The 17,818-nt window shown below is 48.8% G+C and overlaps 1 protein-coding gene across 6 annotated transcripts in view; it reads right to left on the bottom strand.

Moving 5' to 3' along the window:
* lilli (AF4/FMR2 family member lilliputian) overlaps positions 1–17,818 on the bottom strand; it is a 232,719-nt gene that overhangs the window by 120,247 nt on the left and 94,654 nt on the right. For 5 of the 6 annotated variants that reach the window (XM_011140197.2, XM_011140196.2, XM_025304439.1 and 2 more), the window contains one exon: positions 10,123–10,303. In XM_011140197.2, coding sequence (XP_011138499.2) covers positions 10,123–10,303 — 181 coding nt within the window. Of the gene's footprint in view, positions 1–4,931; positions 5,014–10,122; positions 10,304–17,818 lie in introns of those variants that run through there. The other variant, XM_011140201.3, reaches the window with a different exon arrangement.

A 17,818-nucleotide genomic window follows, 5' to 3' on the forward strand; every position in this document is an offset into this window, starting at 1 on the left:
CTCGCGTTTTGCGCTCCCCGTTCTCTTCACACGTACATAAATCGCCTTTTCATCGAAAATCCAAGGAAGAGAAACAGCGATATCGCAATGAGGAAGTGCCGCGCTCTTGGTTACAACGCAACATCTTTGCAACGGGAAAGGAAGAAAAAGGGCGCATCAACGCTCGCGCGCCCCGCTCGCGCGGGCGGAAAAAAGAAAGAGAGGGAGAGCCGCCGTGGGGAGGGAGGGCGCAGGGAGTATGCCCTCTTATCTGCCGCGAGCGAAGGAATAAAACGCGCATGTCTCGACGACCGTCGTCGGAAGAAACGCGTTTTACCCGCGGAAGAACAGACAAATAACTTTATTATATAATAACGCGCGCGCGCGCGCGTTGACATCCGCGAATGTGTAAAAGTGGCTCTTGACGAATCATGCCCTCGGGCTGAGATAAAAGAAGAAAAAGAAGGTTTGTTGAAACGATGCTGCCGGTTTACGGCGGTTACGGCAAGCGCGCGGCTCGAGTCTCGGCGTTTATGCGCCCGCACGTGCGGGTTTACCGTATCCCGCTTGGATCAACGCGCAGTGACTTTACCGTGTAAGACAACACGTGGCGAGGCTGCTTTCTGGCGCGCAGCTGCCTCCTCGCTTGACCAATGACTATCGAGTCAGATCACCTCGATCAAACTTGAAACTCGCGGTGAAATTGCGGACAATGACCGGCGCTCAAACTTGTAAAAAAAAAAAAAAAATTGTTTACCAAAGGCGATTTTTACATGGGGGTGCGAGAACATGAGCGAGTAATCATGAAATGAAGATCATCGGACGGACGGCCGAGAATCGAGGATGAAAGGAGTGAAGAGAGAAACATTGCCGCGAGAACGTTACGTTCGTTACTCGCTTGTGCCGGCAGCGCCATTCGGGAGCGCCGTCGACTGATTTGCCCGTTTCTCCCGCGTCGCGTCGTTAAAAGATACAGGAAGCGTCCGCGCACACACGCGTTATCGACTAATGCCCGCTATTAGAGACCGTAGTTTCCGACTTTGCCGGGATAACACAACTAATAGCGTCTCCTCGAGCTCGATCCACACGGCGCGCGCGCTTTATCGGGCCGAGTAATCTCCCAACTAGCGGACTTTAATCTCGGCGAACTTTAAACATCGAGCTGGAACACGATAAACCACCACCAGCTCGCGCGTGCACTCCGGGGAATTTTCGCGACGGACAGCCGCAACAACAATCCCAGCAGACACGGGAAATATAATGGGCAACGGCGGCGGTGGTAGGTTTCCGTTTCGACGAGGAGAAAATCACGAAATGAGGAAAAGGAAGAGAAAGAGAGAGACAGACAGACAGACAGACAGAGAAAGAGAGAGAGAGAGTGAGAGAGAGAGAGAGAGAGAGAGAGAGCGAGAAAGAAAGGACCGGGGGGAAAATGAGAGACACAGAGAGAGAGGAGAGAGAGAGAGAGAGAGACTCACACTGAAAATGAACCGCAATCCCAGACACCGATACGTTTCATTTTTTCCGACTTCGCGTCGCGATAATGCACGCCAGCGCGATTAAAGCACGCCAAGAGCGTCAGCTCGACGATATCAATGCGACTGCGCTTTCAATAACCACGTGAACAATTCTATCAGAGACATGTCAAGAGCGCGCGAATTTCCGAATCTCCTCCACAGCCACTCAGCGCCAGTCATCAGACTCGGCGACTGCTTCAGCGACAGCATCAGCTTTTTCGCCTAGAGAGCGCGCGTCTTCTCAATGTCTTTTCTCGGACTGGCCATTCACTCGACACCCGGTAACCCGAATACCGCGATTCCAAACGTCAAGCGGCTCGACGAGCCGCGGCGTCCGTTAGCACCGTCCGTGAATCTTGGACGATTCACCGTCCGAGTTGAAAAATTAATAAGGCTCTGTTAAGGGGCTGATTATTTTTCTCTAACTAATTTATCGGGCTAATTTAGTAGGCATGGAAAGACAAGGGCCCTACAAGTGATGTGTAACGGCTCAACGGATCTTTATAAGACGATATCAACAGGGCCTTATAAGGAAATATTTCTATTATCGCTTGAGCGAAAAATATTCCTTCTTTTCATTCTAAGAGATTTAGACTGTAATTTCTTTATCTCCTTGGTATAACCTTGTTAGTATATAATAAGAAATTTTTATCTTAAAAATGTAGCATATTTTTTATAATAAAATACAGCATTTTTTACGCACGAAATCCTGCTATTGTTTTTATGAAAAACTGCTGCATTTCAACACAAAGGCAATATCAGAAAAATCTTTGGAAGAGATTAATGAATATGGCACAATCGATAAAACTAATAAAACTTATTTTTAATTGCGGTATAATTAAAAAATCTTTAAAAGAACCTTTAAAAGAAGATGGAGCGTATCTACTAAAACGATATCAAACTGTGACAATTTTACTACACGTTTCAGACCTTATTAATTTTCTATTACAAAACTTGATATCTGAAGTATCCCTTTAAAAAGTCCTTCCAAGGCCCACCATCAGTAGTTTTCCACGTTAGAGCGTTATTTCGTAAAATCTAAGGCATCACTTAAAAATCCATCTCGGGGCTTAATGCGATAATAATGAGGCATCTCTTTTTAGGGCAACGTCCTTCTCAGTCTTATCGGGGCCTTCACGAGGGCGAAGGGCCCTAATAATTTTTGCTCGGACGACGGCGTCGCGCGGATTGCGGCCGATATTTCACGTCGATCTCGCACGACGCACCGGCACGTCACGCGCTCCCCGATATCGAGAGGGCGGCGCGCGCCGGAGCGTCAGCAGGATACGATATTCCGTGACGTAGACGTAGACGAGCGCGCGCGGGAAAATCGCGCGGAAATCGTTTTTCCGCTCGCGGCGGCGGGAGGCCGATCGCGCGAACCCGTACGACGAAATCGACGCCATTCTCTTTTCCCTCCTGCTCCCCCCTCCCCCACCGTCATCCTCCGCCTTTCGATCCGCTGCTTTCCTTTTTCCTCTTCCAACCTCCTCCCCTTCCGTAGCTCTTTCTCCCCCTTTCCTTCCGAGAGAGCCGCGAGCTTCCCGTTTCTGTCCCCCCCCCCCCCCCCGTTCTGCTCGGACGACGAAGACACGCGGTTTCGCGACTCATCGTACGGTTACTAACGCGCGGTTACAGTTATGGTTGTTAGGAGTCGGCATCGCCGAGTCGTTGCGGCCGATCGGCCGGAGTCTCGCGAGGACGACGTGTCCTTTGTAACGTAGCGGGTAACTGTATTTAGAAACCGATTCGCGTACTCGGCTCTGTTTGCGGATGCACGCGCGCGGCCAGGAAAATTTGTCGTGTCGACGAACGAGCCGACGACATTTCGCTGCGAGAGAATGGAGTCGCTGCTTCTCTCTCTCTCTCTCTCTCTCTCTCTCTCTCTTTCTCTCTCTCAGAACCGTCGAGTCTGCCTCGTGAGAACCGGAAATCCCGTCTCCTGCGGTCGAAACGCGTTCGGTTCGTTCATCCCGTCACGTTGACGTTCCACCACTATTGTCTCTCCGCGCGCGCGCGCGCACCCGCGATTGTGAAGGACGCGCCCCGGCCACACGTCGAGCGACTCCGTGGAGCGAGTACGCGCGTTGCGATGAGAGTGATCGATTTCGCGATTTCAATTCCGCAAAATACTGCGGGGTCGTTGACTGTCGCCGCGGAGAATCGACCGCTCATACGCGTATTTTCCCGTCTATAAAATGACCGGTTTTATAAAGTCAATTAATCCCCAACTGCGCGACGCTAATTAATCACTCTCTCGCCGTGACGTGTACATGAGCGTGCAAACCAGAGAGAGAGAGAGAGAGAGAGAGAGAGAGAGAGAGAGACAGACACAATGAGGTGGATCCTCCGCTCCCTCGCAAATGCGGAGACAAGCGCGGATACGATAAAGCCGACAGCCGACAGCGCGCTGGACACTCGCGAGGATTAGATCCGCCGGACGTCTCCCCCGCTGAAAGGCTCATCAAGAGGAGAGCTTAAGAATCGAGAAAACACCTGTTGAGTGGGCGAGAGGACCAATCGGAGCACACTCGGTTGTTCATTTGCGCCGGCCGCGAAGGAAGAAATGAATATTAAAGATATTAAAGGCCGTCATCGCTTATGTGAGCGTAACGTCGTTGCGTAATCACGAGCGGTTTATAACGAGCCAGGGAAAACTGAACTTTTCCGCGCGCCGAACCGACAACACGTCCGGGCAGCCGATGCGAGCGCCAAGACCGTTCGATCCAAATGTCACATTTTAATGTCGCGTCGCCGCGCCGCCGCGAACCGGTCGTAAAATCGCGGAAAATCCCAAGCGCGACAAATCTCCCCGCGATCTTATTAATTATTGCTTTCACCGCCGCTCCTTCTCGCGGGTCAACGCGATTTCCCCTCGTTCCACGTAAGAGCCGGCTGCCTCTGTGAGAGTAACGTATAGGATGTATGTAAATAATATGGGAAAACGAGTCCCTGTAGACACGATGACCTTTCTTCTTTTGTTTATTCGCCTTTGTGCATACACACTCAGAGCCGAATGAATAGACGAGCAGTTCGAGGTAGTAAACACAAAAAAAAAACAATAGACAGCATAACGATAATATAATAATCAGGCGCTTGCCGGTGGAGGTCGAGCGGGATACGGAGACGCACCGAGTCAGCCAGAACCACCTTCGAGTGAGGCTTTCGCGTAATTACCTCACGCGACAATTGATTAAAATGATGCGCACACTCGAACCGCTGGCGGACAGTCGGTGATCTGCAAGGGAAAACGCGAGCCCGCGGTCTGGCGAAGCAAGAAAACATCCGAATCGGACGTCGGTGTCGAGGGGGAAACGCACGACGACACCGGTATTTGGAATTAAGAGAAATCAACTAATCGTGTAAGGGAAACAATGCTCGACCCCGGTGGTCACGCGACGAACATTAGAAAACAATGATTTGATCAACACTCACCAACCTTCCGCGCGAGTGACGACGGCACGTCTCTTTCGGGCATCCAACAGCGATTAACCGCCTATCTCTATCGCGACATCGTATTTATGATTCGCGTCTCTATCTTCCAGACGTAAACACATCGTTTTCCCCACCATCGACCTCACTGTTATTGTTTCTCAGCGCTCGGAATACCCATTCCGGATTTTCATATGCGATACTCACACCTCGTACGATATGAATGGTTCGGTATTAGAAGCAAGAATAAATTCAATATTTTTATTACAATTGTGCGTGCTTTACTTCAAAGGCATTATTGACAGCGACAGATCGACGGCATTCTTTACGAAAGGAAAAGAAAAAGGGGCGGACAAGCAAAGAAAAAAGAAAATAAAACGAATATATGTCTCACACCTCCGAGAGAGTCTTGCTCTCTCGGAGCCGAGCGGGGCAACTTCTCGCGACCCGGGAGAGGGTCGTCGTCCTTATGATCCTACTGTCCGGAAACTACAGTCGAAAGTCGAAGGGTCGTCGAGCGTGGACGGGCGATCCCCGACAGGACCACCACCTCCTTCCGTCCTCCTGCGTAATAATCGTTCTGCGTAAAACCAAGCCAAGAACGCGCGAGCGAATCGTTCTTCGATTTATTCATGGTGCGGCTTTTCCGCGGGGAAAAGGCGCCGAACCCTTTCTCGCCCTCTCCGGGCTCGAGAGAGCGCGTCGCTGGGATCGGGATAAATTTCGCTACCCCGCGGTAAGGAGAACGGCGAGGGGCAAGGAACAGGGTCGTGTTTACGAGCGAGCGGAGGGACCTGGCGACGGGTCCTTCGCCGGAACGGTCGTACGGGGTCGCCCTATAGGCCCCCCTTAAGACGGCCGCCGCTATCGGCCGGTTGAGATTGAAGCCAGAAAGCCCAGACGATCGTGGACTCTCATTGCTCGAGAGCCCGTGAAATATTCCCGCCGGTGGCCGGACGCGAAGGGAAGTCGCGCGGATGCGGCCCTCGAAAGCGCATTAAACCGACACCCACGATCGTGTCCGCCATCGAGATCGAGTCGACGCATCTCCGGAGAGTTATCGGTCTACGAGGAGATCCATCCGAGTTTGTTTCCAGTCGCGAGAGATTTCCGAGAGAACGCGCCAATGATGGGTCGTCGTATTGTGATCACGTGGCCGCTCTCGATCGGGACTTTGCGATTGAGTTTGAGGCGAATCGTCCCGACCAGAAATTTTGATCAGGTTCACCCAATATTGATAAGGACTTGATAGGGTGAATGAAAGGTAATTCTAAGTAAGTCAGTCCTTGTAATGTCTTAACGACAAAAATGAGTAAGGAAGACCTTTATAAGGTTATAATGATTGGGTCCGCATTAGGACCTTAATGTACCAACCTAGTGCATGATATAATTTGGTTCAGTTGATCAGGTTCTTATTCATGTCGTCACCTAATATGATTTGTATTATCATGTTTTAACAAAACAATTTTTGGGTGTCATTTCCAAATATAAAGATGTCTGCACTGAAAAAAAAAAACACTTTAGATCACTTGAATATATTTGTAAAAGGCTATAGAAACTATCCTCTTCTTAGCAGTCAATAAATAGTTGTAAAATTAACGTGACATGCAACTTTTCTCTTTAACACTACTTTATGTCTTGTCATCTTGTGACACTTGATGATCTTATGATATTCATTTTATGTTTCTTTTCCGAAACATTTTACAAGTATGCTCGAGCGATCTAAAATATTACTTCATGCAAATATCATTTTATTTGGAAATGACATGAAAAAATTTTCAGCGTGTCATTTCTTATTTCTAATGTCATCATCCAATATAGCCGTGGCGAGTAATCAGGAGCCATAATTTGGAGCCATATTTTGGAAAAAAACGTAATAAGGATTCCATAAGGTAACTCCTCAACAAGGACCTAACTATGAATCCTTACTAAGGTCCTGATATCCACGCTGCGTTACATGACTTACTAGGACCCGATAGTATTACCTTATTTGGACCTAATGTCCAAATGAGGTTAGCCTGATCCTCAGGACCATGGGATAAAAATTTCTAGTCGGGTTCCTGGATTATTTCGTCTATATATGTAGCGGCTGCGCGACTTTTGCCCGGTCGTCGTCGTAATATTGTCTGGCTGGTCCGGGAATAACAATAATTGTTGCCCCTGCGAAGCAGCGCCAGCATTTGGATATGACGGCTTTATTCGCGGGTCTGAAATAAATAGCGCTAACGAGAATGATAACGGTTACGATCGAAAGCGAATTCATTAAGCGGAACGTATCTAGCGGACGACAACGACGACGACGACGACGAGGACGAGGACGGAGAGACTGATCGGTGAACGTTAATTGAAGCGGTCAGTGAATCCACTAGGCGAAGTGCCTTCGACTACTAACTAGACGGATGTGAAAAGACGCGAGAAAAGGACAAAATGGCTCTTAAAACGCAAGAAGACGAAAAGGATCTCCATTAAACGATCGGACAGCGCGCGCGCAGGGTCGGGGATTCTGCTTGAATAAAGATGACAGGCGATAAGGAACGGACGTCACCGCAATTTTCTCACCTCCTTTCCGCCCGTTAATTATTCGCGACTTCGCGACCGCCGCGGATAGAAAACACAGTCGTCGTCGTCATCGTCGTGGTGGTCGCGTTCGCTTAATGAAGCGAGCGCACGGTCGCGACGAAAGAGATAGATTCGCGGCGTCCGTTTTAGAGCGGGATCGACACATTGCGATAACGTCGAATGCACCATGTTAGTGCATCATGCGCGCGATACAATCGCCGAGCGCGCGACCAAATTGATCGACAGGTTCAGTATTCATCGTTACTCTCATCTCGCGGCACAAAACACATTTTTCGCGTCATCTCGACGAGTGAAAAAAGAACTCACCACCGCGCCGCGAAATGCTCCAAACGAGCGCGCGCGCGCATGTGTGTATATGCGGATAAGTGTGTGTCAATTTAACTGACGCGGCGTTATCTCGTGCCCACGTCGGCGAGGAAGAAAAAAGCTATGATCGCCAGCAATAAATTAAAGGTCACCGGACGGCAGCTGTTTTAATTTCCATTCGCGGAAATACCTTATCGCGTTGCGGCATTAGTGGATCAGTATATATATATATATATATATATATATATATATATTCGTACGTGCAGCCTCGCAGTATTTATATTTAGAGAATATTGGCCATCGGAGGATCAATGCGAAGGCATTCGATGACGACACCACGTAATATTTAAACTGGCGGACATCTCTCAAGCGGTCGACGCAGTATTTCCTCGCAGCCGGTTCCTCTTTCAGGACGCACGCGTTTCAAGGACGACCAACGTATTTACCCAGGTCGAAATCTGGACTCTGGCACTAATCCTACAAACTGCGTCGCAAACTTGACAGGCGGACGCTTTCATCAAAACATTCCGAGGCTCCGCGGCGACCCGCGCTATCAGGACCGCCGTTGCTTATCGCCCCGAGTCAAAATTTAGGAGCTATTCGAGTCTCACAAACGCGCTCGTTTGTGCCTCTGATGATGTATTTTTGTCCCTCAAAATGATCTCTCTCTCTCTCTCCCCCCCTCTCTGTCTCCTGTCGATCCTATCGAATCTTCAAATTTTACACCGAAATTTCCGACTCTCTTTTTTATTGAAATTTCTAACCTCGATAATAGATAATACTAGATAAATTATGAAAAAGCAGCTTGTATTGCATCAATCTATTATTGATCTCGCTATTTATCCGTATCAGTGTTAATGCATATTTGCTGGTCGCGCATATTCCATCTGCAATTGCTGCATAATTAATACACTACTTATTGAAATTGATAATGAAGATTAAATGCTGATAAAGTATTGACACTATGAAATATCAAATGAAAATCTGAAATGCATCTTCTTCAACGCGGAAAATGATGGTAACATTTGTAGCATCGAAGAACAATAATCCGCGCAGTATTATACACCTCGAGATTCGTTTTTTGAGTTCGATGGAAATTAACGTAGAACCAGAGACAGTTTCAACGCGCTAGTGGTGGACCGAAAACACATCCATACTTTACGAACTAATCAATTCTCCGGAATAACCGCAGAATCGCTTCTTCAAATCTCGCACGTCTGACATATATATATCGGTTTAAAAATACATTTTTAGATAAGCCCGCCGTGGACGAGTGTAACAACACGTAACAAAACCAGATTACACCCAAAAAAAGTATTCTATTTGTAAAGTGATTTTTCGCGTAGTCTCATATTCTAAGTGAAACCTTTTACAGAAAAAGGATTCCTCTTTCGAAAAAGCGATTAAAGTGAACCATTTATCTATTATTCTGTTTTCCTTTGATTTCAAGAGGATTTCCTCTTGTATCAATTAATTTTTCTCTTGTATGAGGAGGAATATGTTGATTTGAATATGTCGGCTTCGTTTGCTCAGTTATGTTCTACCTCCAAACATGAATGAAAAAATAATCATACGCATGGATCAGAATATTTGGAACGCTTTTTAAAAAAGGTGTTGCTGTAATATGTAAACGAAGATAATTTACCCATATTTGGTCAAGTACAGTTTATAATTTGTTGCAAGAAGTTGAATAATATATTCTTTTTTTTAACTATGTTTCATACAATTAGTTATAATGAACGTTTTTGTAGCTATCAAGTCCATAATAATACTGGAAATTGGAAATTTATTTGTTATGACGACCTTATTTCATTCGTGCCTACTTATTGTGGAGCTGAAGCCAGAGTACATCTATATATATACATATATATATATATTACTTTTCGCTATACATTATAATAATTTTTTCAACTTAACCAGCAAGAATAAAATACAGTAAGAATAAATAATAATCCTCTCGAAAAAGGATTAAATAATCCACGTATAAGAGGAAATTTATATTAAAATCGATAAGATTTGCATTATACACATGACATACAATCCGTCTAATTTTAATAATGTGTTTGTAATATCTTCCTCTGAATCTTAGATGAAAATCCTCTTGAGGCCATATATATAAGAATAAAATCCTCTAAAATTGAGATGATTCCGCTTGTTCCGAAATTACTTTTTTTTTTTGTTTTCTTTCGGGTGTAAGATTCTCAATCGGCGCTCAATCGATTCCGCTGCTGCCATTCCGAGCGCTAATACAATCGTGCATGCACAGCTCGTCGGACGGCGGAGTAATTAGAAAACGTCGCGCACTTACCCTGACAGGAGCACGGAAGAGCGATGAGTTGGACGCGTGCAGGTTGCTGTGCGCGTGGTTATGGTGGCCATGATGATGGTGCCTGGGATCAGGACCACCTCCTGCTCCCGCCTGCTCGGCCTGGACCGACATCGCCGCGCGGGCCTGTCGTTCTCGCTCCCGGAGCCGGTCCCGGTCCACGCTGCAAACCAAAATTACCCGCCAATTAGATCGGACGTATTTGCGCGGGAACAAGCACGTTCGACTAGTCGGAACAAAGTGCGGAGCGCGCTAACGCGCGGCGAGAGAGCGCGTTGCGTCGTCGTTTACACGACGTCCGCCCGAAATAGATCGCCCAACGCGCGCACGTTCACGAGGCGAATTACACGAGGACAAATGAAACGAAGAAGACTCGCGTCGCGTCGCAGTTCACCTGCACGAGAGAGCACGGCTAATTAAGTCCGCCGGTCCGAATACTTCAACACCGGGAGCGGGAATAAGCGCCCGGATATATTTGATTCCGGTTTAATAACTGTATAATCGCACGCTCGCGCGACTGACTCGAGAGAGAGAGAGAGAGAGAGACTCGCATTCGCGTTACATCAGGCTTGGCACGCGACTCAGGCATTGTTTCGAGACGCGACTCCGCCGGAGCTTGGGCGAGGACGTTTTCTCGTTATCTCTCCTCGGGACCTCCGAGTTTCCCCGAGCTCGTCCGTCACGTTCTTCGACACATAATCATCCCACTTTTCACTGTCGGGAATTACGGCCGCGTTCGGGCGGAGAAAGTCCTCCCCCCTCCCCGCCGCTTTGTCGAAAGTGAATTCACAGAGACGGAATGTCGTCGTCGCTCGCATGACGCACCGCCGAGAATAACCGCTGCGCGTTTTAGGAAATGTGCCGACCAAGGGGAGGAGGCACGGAGGCGGAAAAGGGACTCGTCACGAAGCGCGGAGAGGGCGGCTGCGGCTCGACGTGAACACCTGTTTAGTCGCGTTTCCGGCGACGCCGTCGTTACGGCGAACGACGAACCAGGCGTCGCAACTGCGATTTCGTCACGATTGCTGTCAGGCGCAAAAACCAGCCGCGGTAATAGTAGTAGTAGTAGTAGTAGTAGTAGTAGTAGTAGTAGTAGTAGTAGTAGTAGTAGTAGTAATAATAGTAGTAGCAACGAAAGAAATGATAATGGCTCAGAGTTCCGCGAGTATCTGAGAGTGTACATTTGCAATCAGTATGTATGTATGTATGTGCGCACGGATTTAATAATAAAAGCATAAACCTCCCCTCGAGTTAAGCATCTCCAAGAGTTACACACTTGGGGATCATCTCTGTGAGTTAAAGTGGATCCGCGAGAGCATAAATTTTTCAGGACATCGGACTCTGCATAATTTACAAAACGAGCAACACGCGTCGACTCGGGGGCGCGCTGCGGTAACGTGCGCGTTCGATTCCGACGAAAATACGTTTCTCCACGGAAAACACACGGATGACAAATGAGAGAATATTCGTAACCTCCGGAACCGGTGGTGAGATTCGAGGCAGAAATTCCGAGCCGAGGAATTCCTCGGAGATAAGACAACGGAGCGACTTCGAGATACACGAAGGAATACTCGCAACACAAGCCGTGTTTTCCCGAATATCACTCGGGCCACCCCCCCCCCCCGAGGAAATCACGCGTGGTGTATAAAGGCTCGTCTACATTAGCTGTAAGAGTAAGGCTGCAAGGCTGTAACCGTAAGCGCTGTCAGCGAATGAAAATATTTCATTTCGTGTCTTGCAACCTTACAGCCTTACTCTTAACAGCTAATGTAGACGAGCCTTTAGTCTCCGCCATTTGCGTTTTTCTGCCTCGACCCGCGACCTGTGCCGCATCGCAATCGAAACGGCGCGAAGAGCACTTTAAATAGACGTTTAAAGGTCGGCCGGGACGATTTTCCTCCTCGTATGTGCGTTATCTGACACACGTTGGACGACAACGCGGTTGTCAAGGCGCTTGAGACTAATGCGACGCGCGCGCGCGCGCGCGCGTGCACGCGCGAGCAAGCGCCATGATGTACTATTCGCAGTCGCTGCAGAATTTTTCCGAGTGCATTAACATAAGTAAAGCGCGCGACGAAAGAGGGAGAGGGAAGGAAGGAAGGAAGAGGAAGGGAGGGAGGAAAGAGCTCGAGCGAGGAAACGACCGTGCCGGTCGTTTTTAATCGAGCCGTTGACTTATCGGCGGGCAGAAGGCGACAAATACGGAGCCGCGAGATATCGCGAGCGCGATCGCGATATAATTTTCTCGCAGGCGCACAATGCGTCCGGCAGGAAACACCGGTGCCGCACGATGCGGAGGAAGGGTGGCCGCCGGCCGTTATGCGGAACGTCAAAGGTCGCGGACGCCGCGCGCGCTGCTTGTGGTTCGGCGATAAGCAAATAAAAAACGTCCGCCGGGTGAATTATCGAGTCACGATGCGTTAAGGAATGGAAATTTCGCATGAAGAATTACCGCGCGCACGCGTTCCTCGCGTGCGCCATGCGTCTCTCTCTCCCTCCCTCTCTCTCTCTCTCTCTCTCCCTCTCTCTCTCTCTCCCTCTTTCCTCGAGCCCTTCTCCGCGCGTTGCGAGTATACCGCGAGAGAGACCGATTGTACGCCGAATATATTAAATATATCAATCATCCATCCGTTGATGGATTTACGCGATAAACGCCTCCCATACGCACATATCCGCCTGCGACAAAAAGCACATATTTTCTCGATCTCGACTGTGCACTTCGATATCACTTTTGTCCGGAGGGAAATGCGCGCCGACGACGCCATGAGACTATTCGCTTTTGAAGACATTCGAGATGCGGCGGCGGGGGGGGGGGAGGCAGGGGAGGGAATGAGGGAAGTAATCTTTTCCCGAAGCTCGACACACACGGCTACACGGGCATTTCACGGCTTAACAGCGGCGGACAGCTGGTTTTTATGAAAAGCAGGTACGTATTCAGATTAAAAGTCGATTTGCGGAAGCGCGATTACTGTGTGTCGTCGTCGTCGTCGTGGTCGTCGTCGTCGTCGTCGTCGTCGTCGTTGATATTTTCTCGAGCGGCAGAGTGTCGCAGTACCGCGCAAGTAGGTAGGAAGGGAGTGAGGGAGAGAGGAGGAGAATGACAACGTGAATATCGATGAACAAAAGACTGTATTATCATGCAAATTAAACGCACCGCCAATAATCACCGCGCTCGTGGCCGCTTAATTGCGAATGAACGACGAGAAAGGGACCGTGTCACGCTTTCAACCTTTCCGCAGCTGAATTATTCTCAGGGCTTCGGCAATAAGCCTCCTCCTCTCTCTCTTAATTTTTTTCGCTGCTGTACTCGAGCACAACACTTCTCTGCTGTTGCAAAACTATATTATACTTTTATCAGTGTAGGTGTAACTGCGTAAACTTTAAGAGGTTAAACTACAGATCAATTCTACCCTCTCTTTCTCTCTTTCTCATCGACACGCGATGGCAATACGGCTATTAATTGTCGCCGTTTAACCGGAGCTTCCGCCGCGCCGCACGAATCGACCAGCCGCGCGTCTACTTTAATGGGAACGTGCCCTTTCTTCCGACGCCTCACCTGGTGTCCTGATTAATTCAAGGCTGCTTATTATTCGCGACGGCAAGAAGTATCCCGGCGGAAAGTTTAATCGCACCTCCTGCATGTGTAAGCGACTTGATAATTTCTCGAGACCCGTACAATCGAGAGCAAAGTTAAGAACGGTTCTATTTGCCCTCCCTCCCCCCTCTCTCTGTCTCTCTCTCTCTCTCTCTCTCTCTCTCTCTCTCTCTCTCTCTCTCTCTCTCTCTCTCTCTCTCTCTCTCTCTCTCTCTCTGTCTCTCTCTCTGTCTCTGCGCGCTTGTCCTATCGGTACATTTATCCCATCGCCGCGCCGGTGCGGAGGCCCTTTTGCCGCACACACACACACACACACACACACACACACACACACACGTACATTCAGATTGCACGTTTAGACGCGGCGCGAGGGTTTCCCCAGCGGCCAGCAAGCCGAATGCAGTCTCCTCTCCTCTCGTCTCCTCGGGCACGTGATACTTTCTCGATCGATACCGACCGTCCTTTGCGTGTCGTCGTCGGCTGTGCCTTCTTTCTCTTTTTTTCTCTCGCTGCACCTCGTCGCGCCGCTTCATGCTTCGCTAAATCAGCTAGAAAGTATACTCTTAACTAAATCGATGCCAGAAAAACCGTCCGCGTTCCTCGCCTAGCAAATTGCGACTTTGCAACGGCTCGAGATGAAAGTGCGAAACGGATGTAAATGAGAAGCGTGTAAGCTCGTTTTGGAGAAACGAGATAAGAAAAGAGAGACGAGAGAGAGAGAGAGAGAGAGAGAAAGAGGAAAAAAGGCGGAAGAATGATGTATGCGCGATACATTTTCCAACTCGGAACATTTACGAGACACTTTAAAAGCGAAAAAAAGAAGCGTAAAGGACTTCACCTATTCTATACAAAAATTCAGACTATCTACAGATGCTGCATAGTTTTCGGTGTATTTTTTTTTCAAATATAATATTTGGCATCTAGGATATACCAAATATATCTTGCCGAAGACATACGCAAATACCTTCTGAAGACGCCAAAATGCTTCGATAAATGGTGACGATTTGCCGAACGAGTAGTAATAGTGAAGCGACATCGTTGAAAGGCCAAAACTCTGTTGTTGGCGGCTTTCTGAGAATCTAATGAATTTTTTACATCTCTATTATCATCTATTTAAAATGCTGTGCGATTGACAGCCGATGTATGCGGTTGGTAGGAAATGGGCAAAGTTCTTCATCTTCGACATTTTTCAGCTTATGAATTTCTGATCCAACCTCGGTCGATTAAGTCCACAGCTTCACTGAGAAAGAGAAGGAGAGAGGAGAGAGAGAGAGAGAGAGAGAGAGAGAGAGAGAGAGAGAGAATGAATCGCAGCAGATACTCGAATCTACGTAATTCTCTCCGTTCGACTCCTCCACCCCCCGACTTCGCCTTTTTTGCGCACGGATGGAACGCAGAGAGCGTCTCTTTATTCCGAGGCGACGCGTGGGCGCGGAATTCCGAGCTAACACCGTCGTTCGGATCGTCGGCACGGCTTTATTGAATACCTGGCGACATCGTCACAGAACGGTCGAAGTTCATCGAGCTAACGAACTCGGGTCTGGCCGACAAATGACGGCGAGCTGCGCCCGTTCCCTTTGTCCGGGAAGACCCGGTGGTGATCGTCGCCGCGTCGGAAACGAACGCGGCAGTTTCGCAAAAATGCTCGATTACCGGACGGTCCGACGCACACACAATCGACGGAATTCGTCGACGGCCGAAGGCCATCTGCGAAGAAGCGACCTATCGGGAGAAATCAGCGCGTCCGCTCTCGCTTCACGCAACAGATTCATTTTATCGATCGGTCCGTCCGCCGCATTTTCGATTCCGCGTAATTATAATAATGACGCAGGGATAAACGACTAAAAACCACCGGCTACCGCTGGCCCGATAATTTAATACCAATAGCGCTCGAATAATATTCGTACATCGCAATTAGTATCGCACTACTTTCCCGGGTTAATCTGATTAATATGATCATATGCGTTCACGTGGTAACAAATGAGAATATCTGTGCCGAACCGACCTAACCTACTTTGTAACGCGTAGCAACAGTGCGTATATTTTTTATTTCAAACTCAGCAAAGACAGCGGTATCTTTTCATGCGCCTAACAGCGGCAAATGTATAATGACATTGCTTATCTAAGAAGGTAGCGCGTGTTATCAACGCGTGTTGCAAAGTTACTCAAACTTTTTTAGCGTCAAATACACAACCTTGGTAACAAAATTCATGTTAACAGAATGATTCCCCAAAATTTCATCCTAACGCGTGATGTATGAAATTTCCTCAGTTTTGCCATCCGCCTTTTTTTGCTAAGGAGAGACACACTTGTCGTCGCTGCTCTTTCGGCGCACCCTCGAAGAATGCAAAAAGCGCGCGCGCGTTTCATCGCAATCTCGCACATTCTACTCGCTCTTTGAGGATAAAGATCTCCCGGAGAAACGCAGGAGTTTCAAAAAATTCGCACGACTCCGGTTATACACGCGCGATATACACAGCAAACGCGGCGCAATCGCCGTTTAATCGCGAACACGTGCACTCTCTCGACCGTGCCCGATTAAAATGTAGCCTTAAATGTCAACGATCTGCCGACGACGCTTTCAATTCGCGACGAGCGTAAGAGCCGCGTCGCGATCGATTTAATCCGCCGAGGATTAATTCGCGCCTCTTTCGCGGCCGGCGTAGCAGCGGCGGCGGCCGAATTAGCCGATATTTTTTCGATATCGGGCGAGGCACGGGATCGACGGCGAAGCGTATCCCGAGGTGGCTTTTTCCTGCCGGTCGAGAGAGCGAGCGTTTAACGGCGGCGGCCATTCCCCCTCCCCCGCCGCTCTCCTCCCCCGGAAGCGGAATATTGCTATCGTAGATAATTAATTCGCGTTAATCGCGGCCCATTTGAAATGGTAATGAGAAAGGGATGATTTAAAGCGGCCCTCGCCAGCTGCGATTCGCAATTCGCCGATAAGGAAAGAGAGAGAGAGAGAGAGAGAGAGAAAGACGGGGGGAGGGGGGGAGCAGCGCGCGGCCGCTTCTGTTGTTCCAGAGCCCTCGGGGGAACGAAATAAAACGTACGAATGTACAGTGATCGGTAATTTAATGATACAAGCGGCGCCATTATCCGCATCCGTTGTTATGCTGTTGTCAAAAGAAGCGGCGAAAGTAACGGAACGTGAATTCGCGACGATATTCCGCTTGCGAGCGTGCGTCATGTTTCCGCAAGAGCGCGACGAAAGCGTAAATTCGTCGCTGGAACGGCCGGCGCGGGGGAGGAGGGACGCTGTTCTCAAGTGCGTAAATTACGGCGAAAGTAAAATTGATGCGCGGCGACGGCAGAACAAATGGTGATTAAACGCAAATCGAAGATCCGACTTGATCCGCCTTTAACTGCGGCCGCTCAAGCGCTCCTCTTTCTCTCTCTCTCTCTCTCTCTCTGCCTCGCCGATTCGCTCGACATCGATTACTCTCCGAGTTTCTAATCCGTCCAGATCCATCGTCTTGACTCGAAATCCTGGATTACGCGTAATAGAGCGCGGCTCGCCAATCGGCGTTTTCACCGGCGCGGGCGGACACCGCCGGCGCTTCGCTTCCGTTTTCGCGCGTGCGCGATTCGTCGTTGCTCGTCCTCTCGCACTTCGAGGTACAAGGAGGAATTAGGCCGTCGTCGGCGTTCCTCTTGCAACGGTAAACATCGACGGACGCGATCCGCTCGTTCACAGATTCGCTCCTTTTGCTCTTACTTGCTCGCAACGCTCGCAACGGAGGTTGCTTCCGGGAATCAACCGGGCGTTATCAGATGACACAATGAAATGGATTCCAATCCGACCTCTCTGGAGTTTCACGGAAAGCGCGCGATTCTTGGAAGAAGAACGCGCGTCGCGCGCATTTCGCTTAATGTTATTGCTTAATGTTATTGCTTTTTAAGGATTTGCAAGAGATGGCGCGATGAGCACTTAATGGCATCGGCCCATACTGAAGCCAACTTCATACGAAAGCCCTGTCATTAGGCTTTAAGAATCAGTATATTTCATTTGGTCGAGGTGTAAATAACGGGGTTTTTTAGCGCATTCGATATGTCGAGTTTTGTGCCAACGAGACGCAATTT

The sequence above is a fragment of the Harpegnathos saltator genome, unplaced genomic scaffold (genome assembly GCF_003227715.2).
Source record: "Harpegnathos saltator strain DR-91 unplaced genomic scaffold, Hsal_v8.6 scaffold61, whole genome shotgun sequence".
Lineage (NCBI taxonomy): Eukaryota > Metazoa > Arthropoda > Insecta > Hymenoptera > Formicidae > Harpegnathos > Harpegnathos saltator.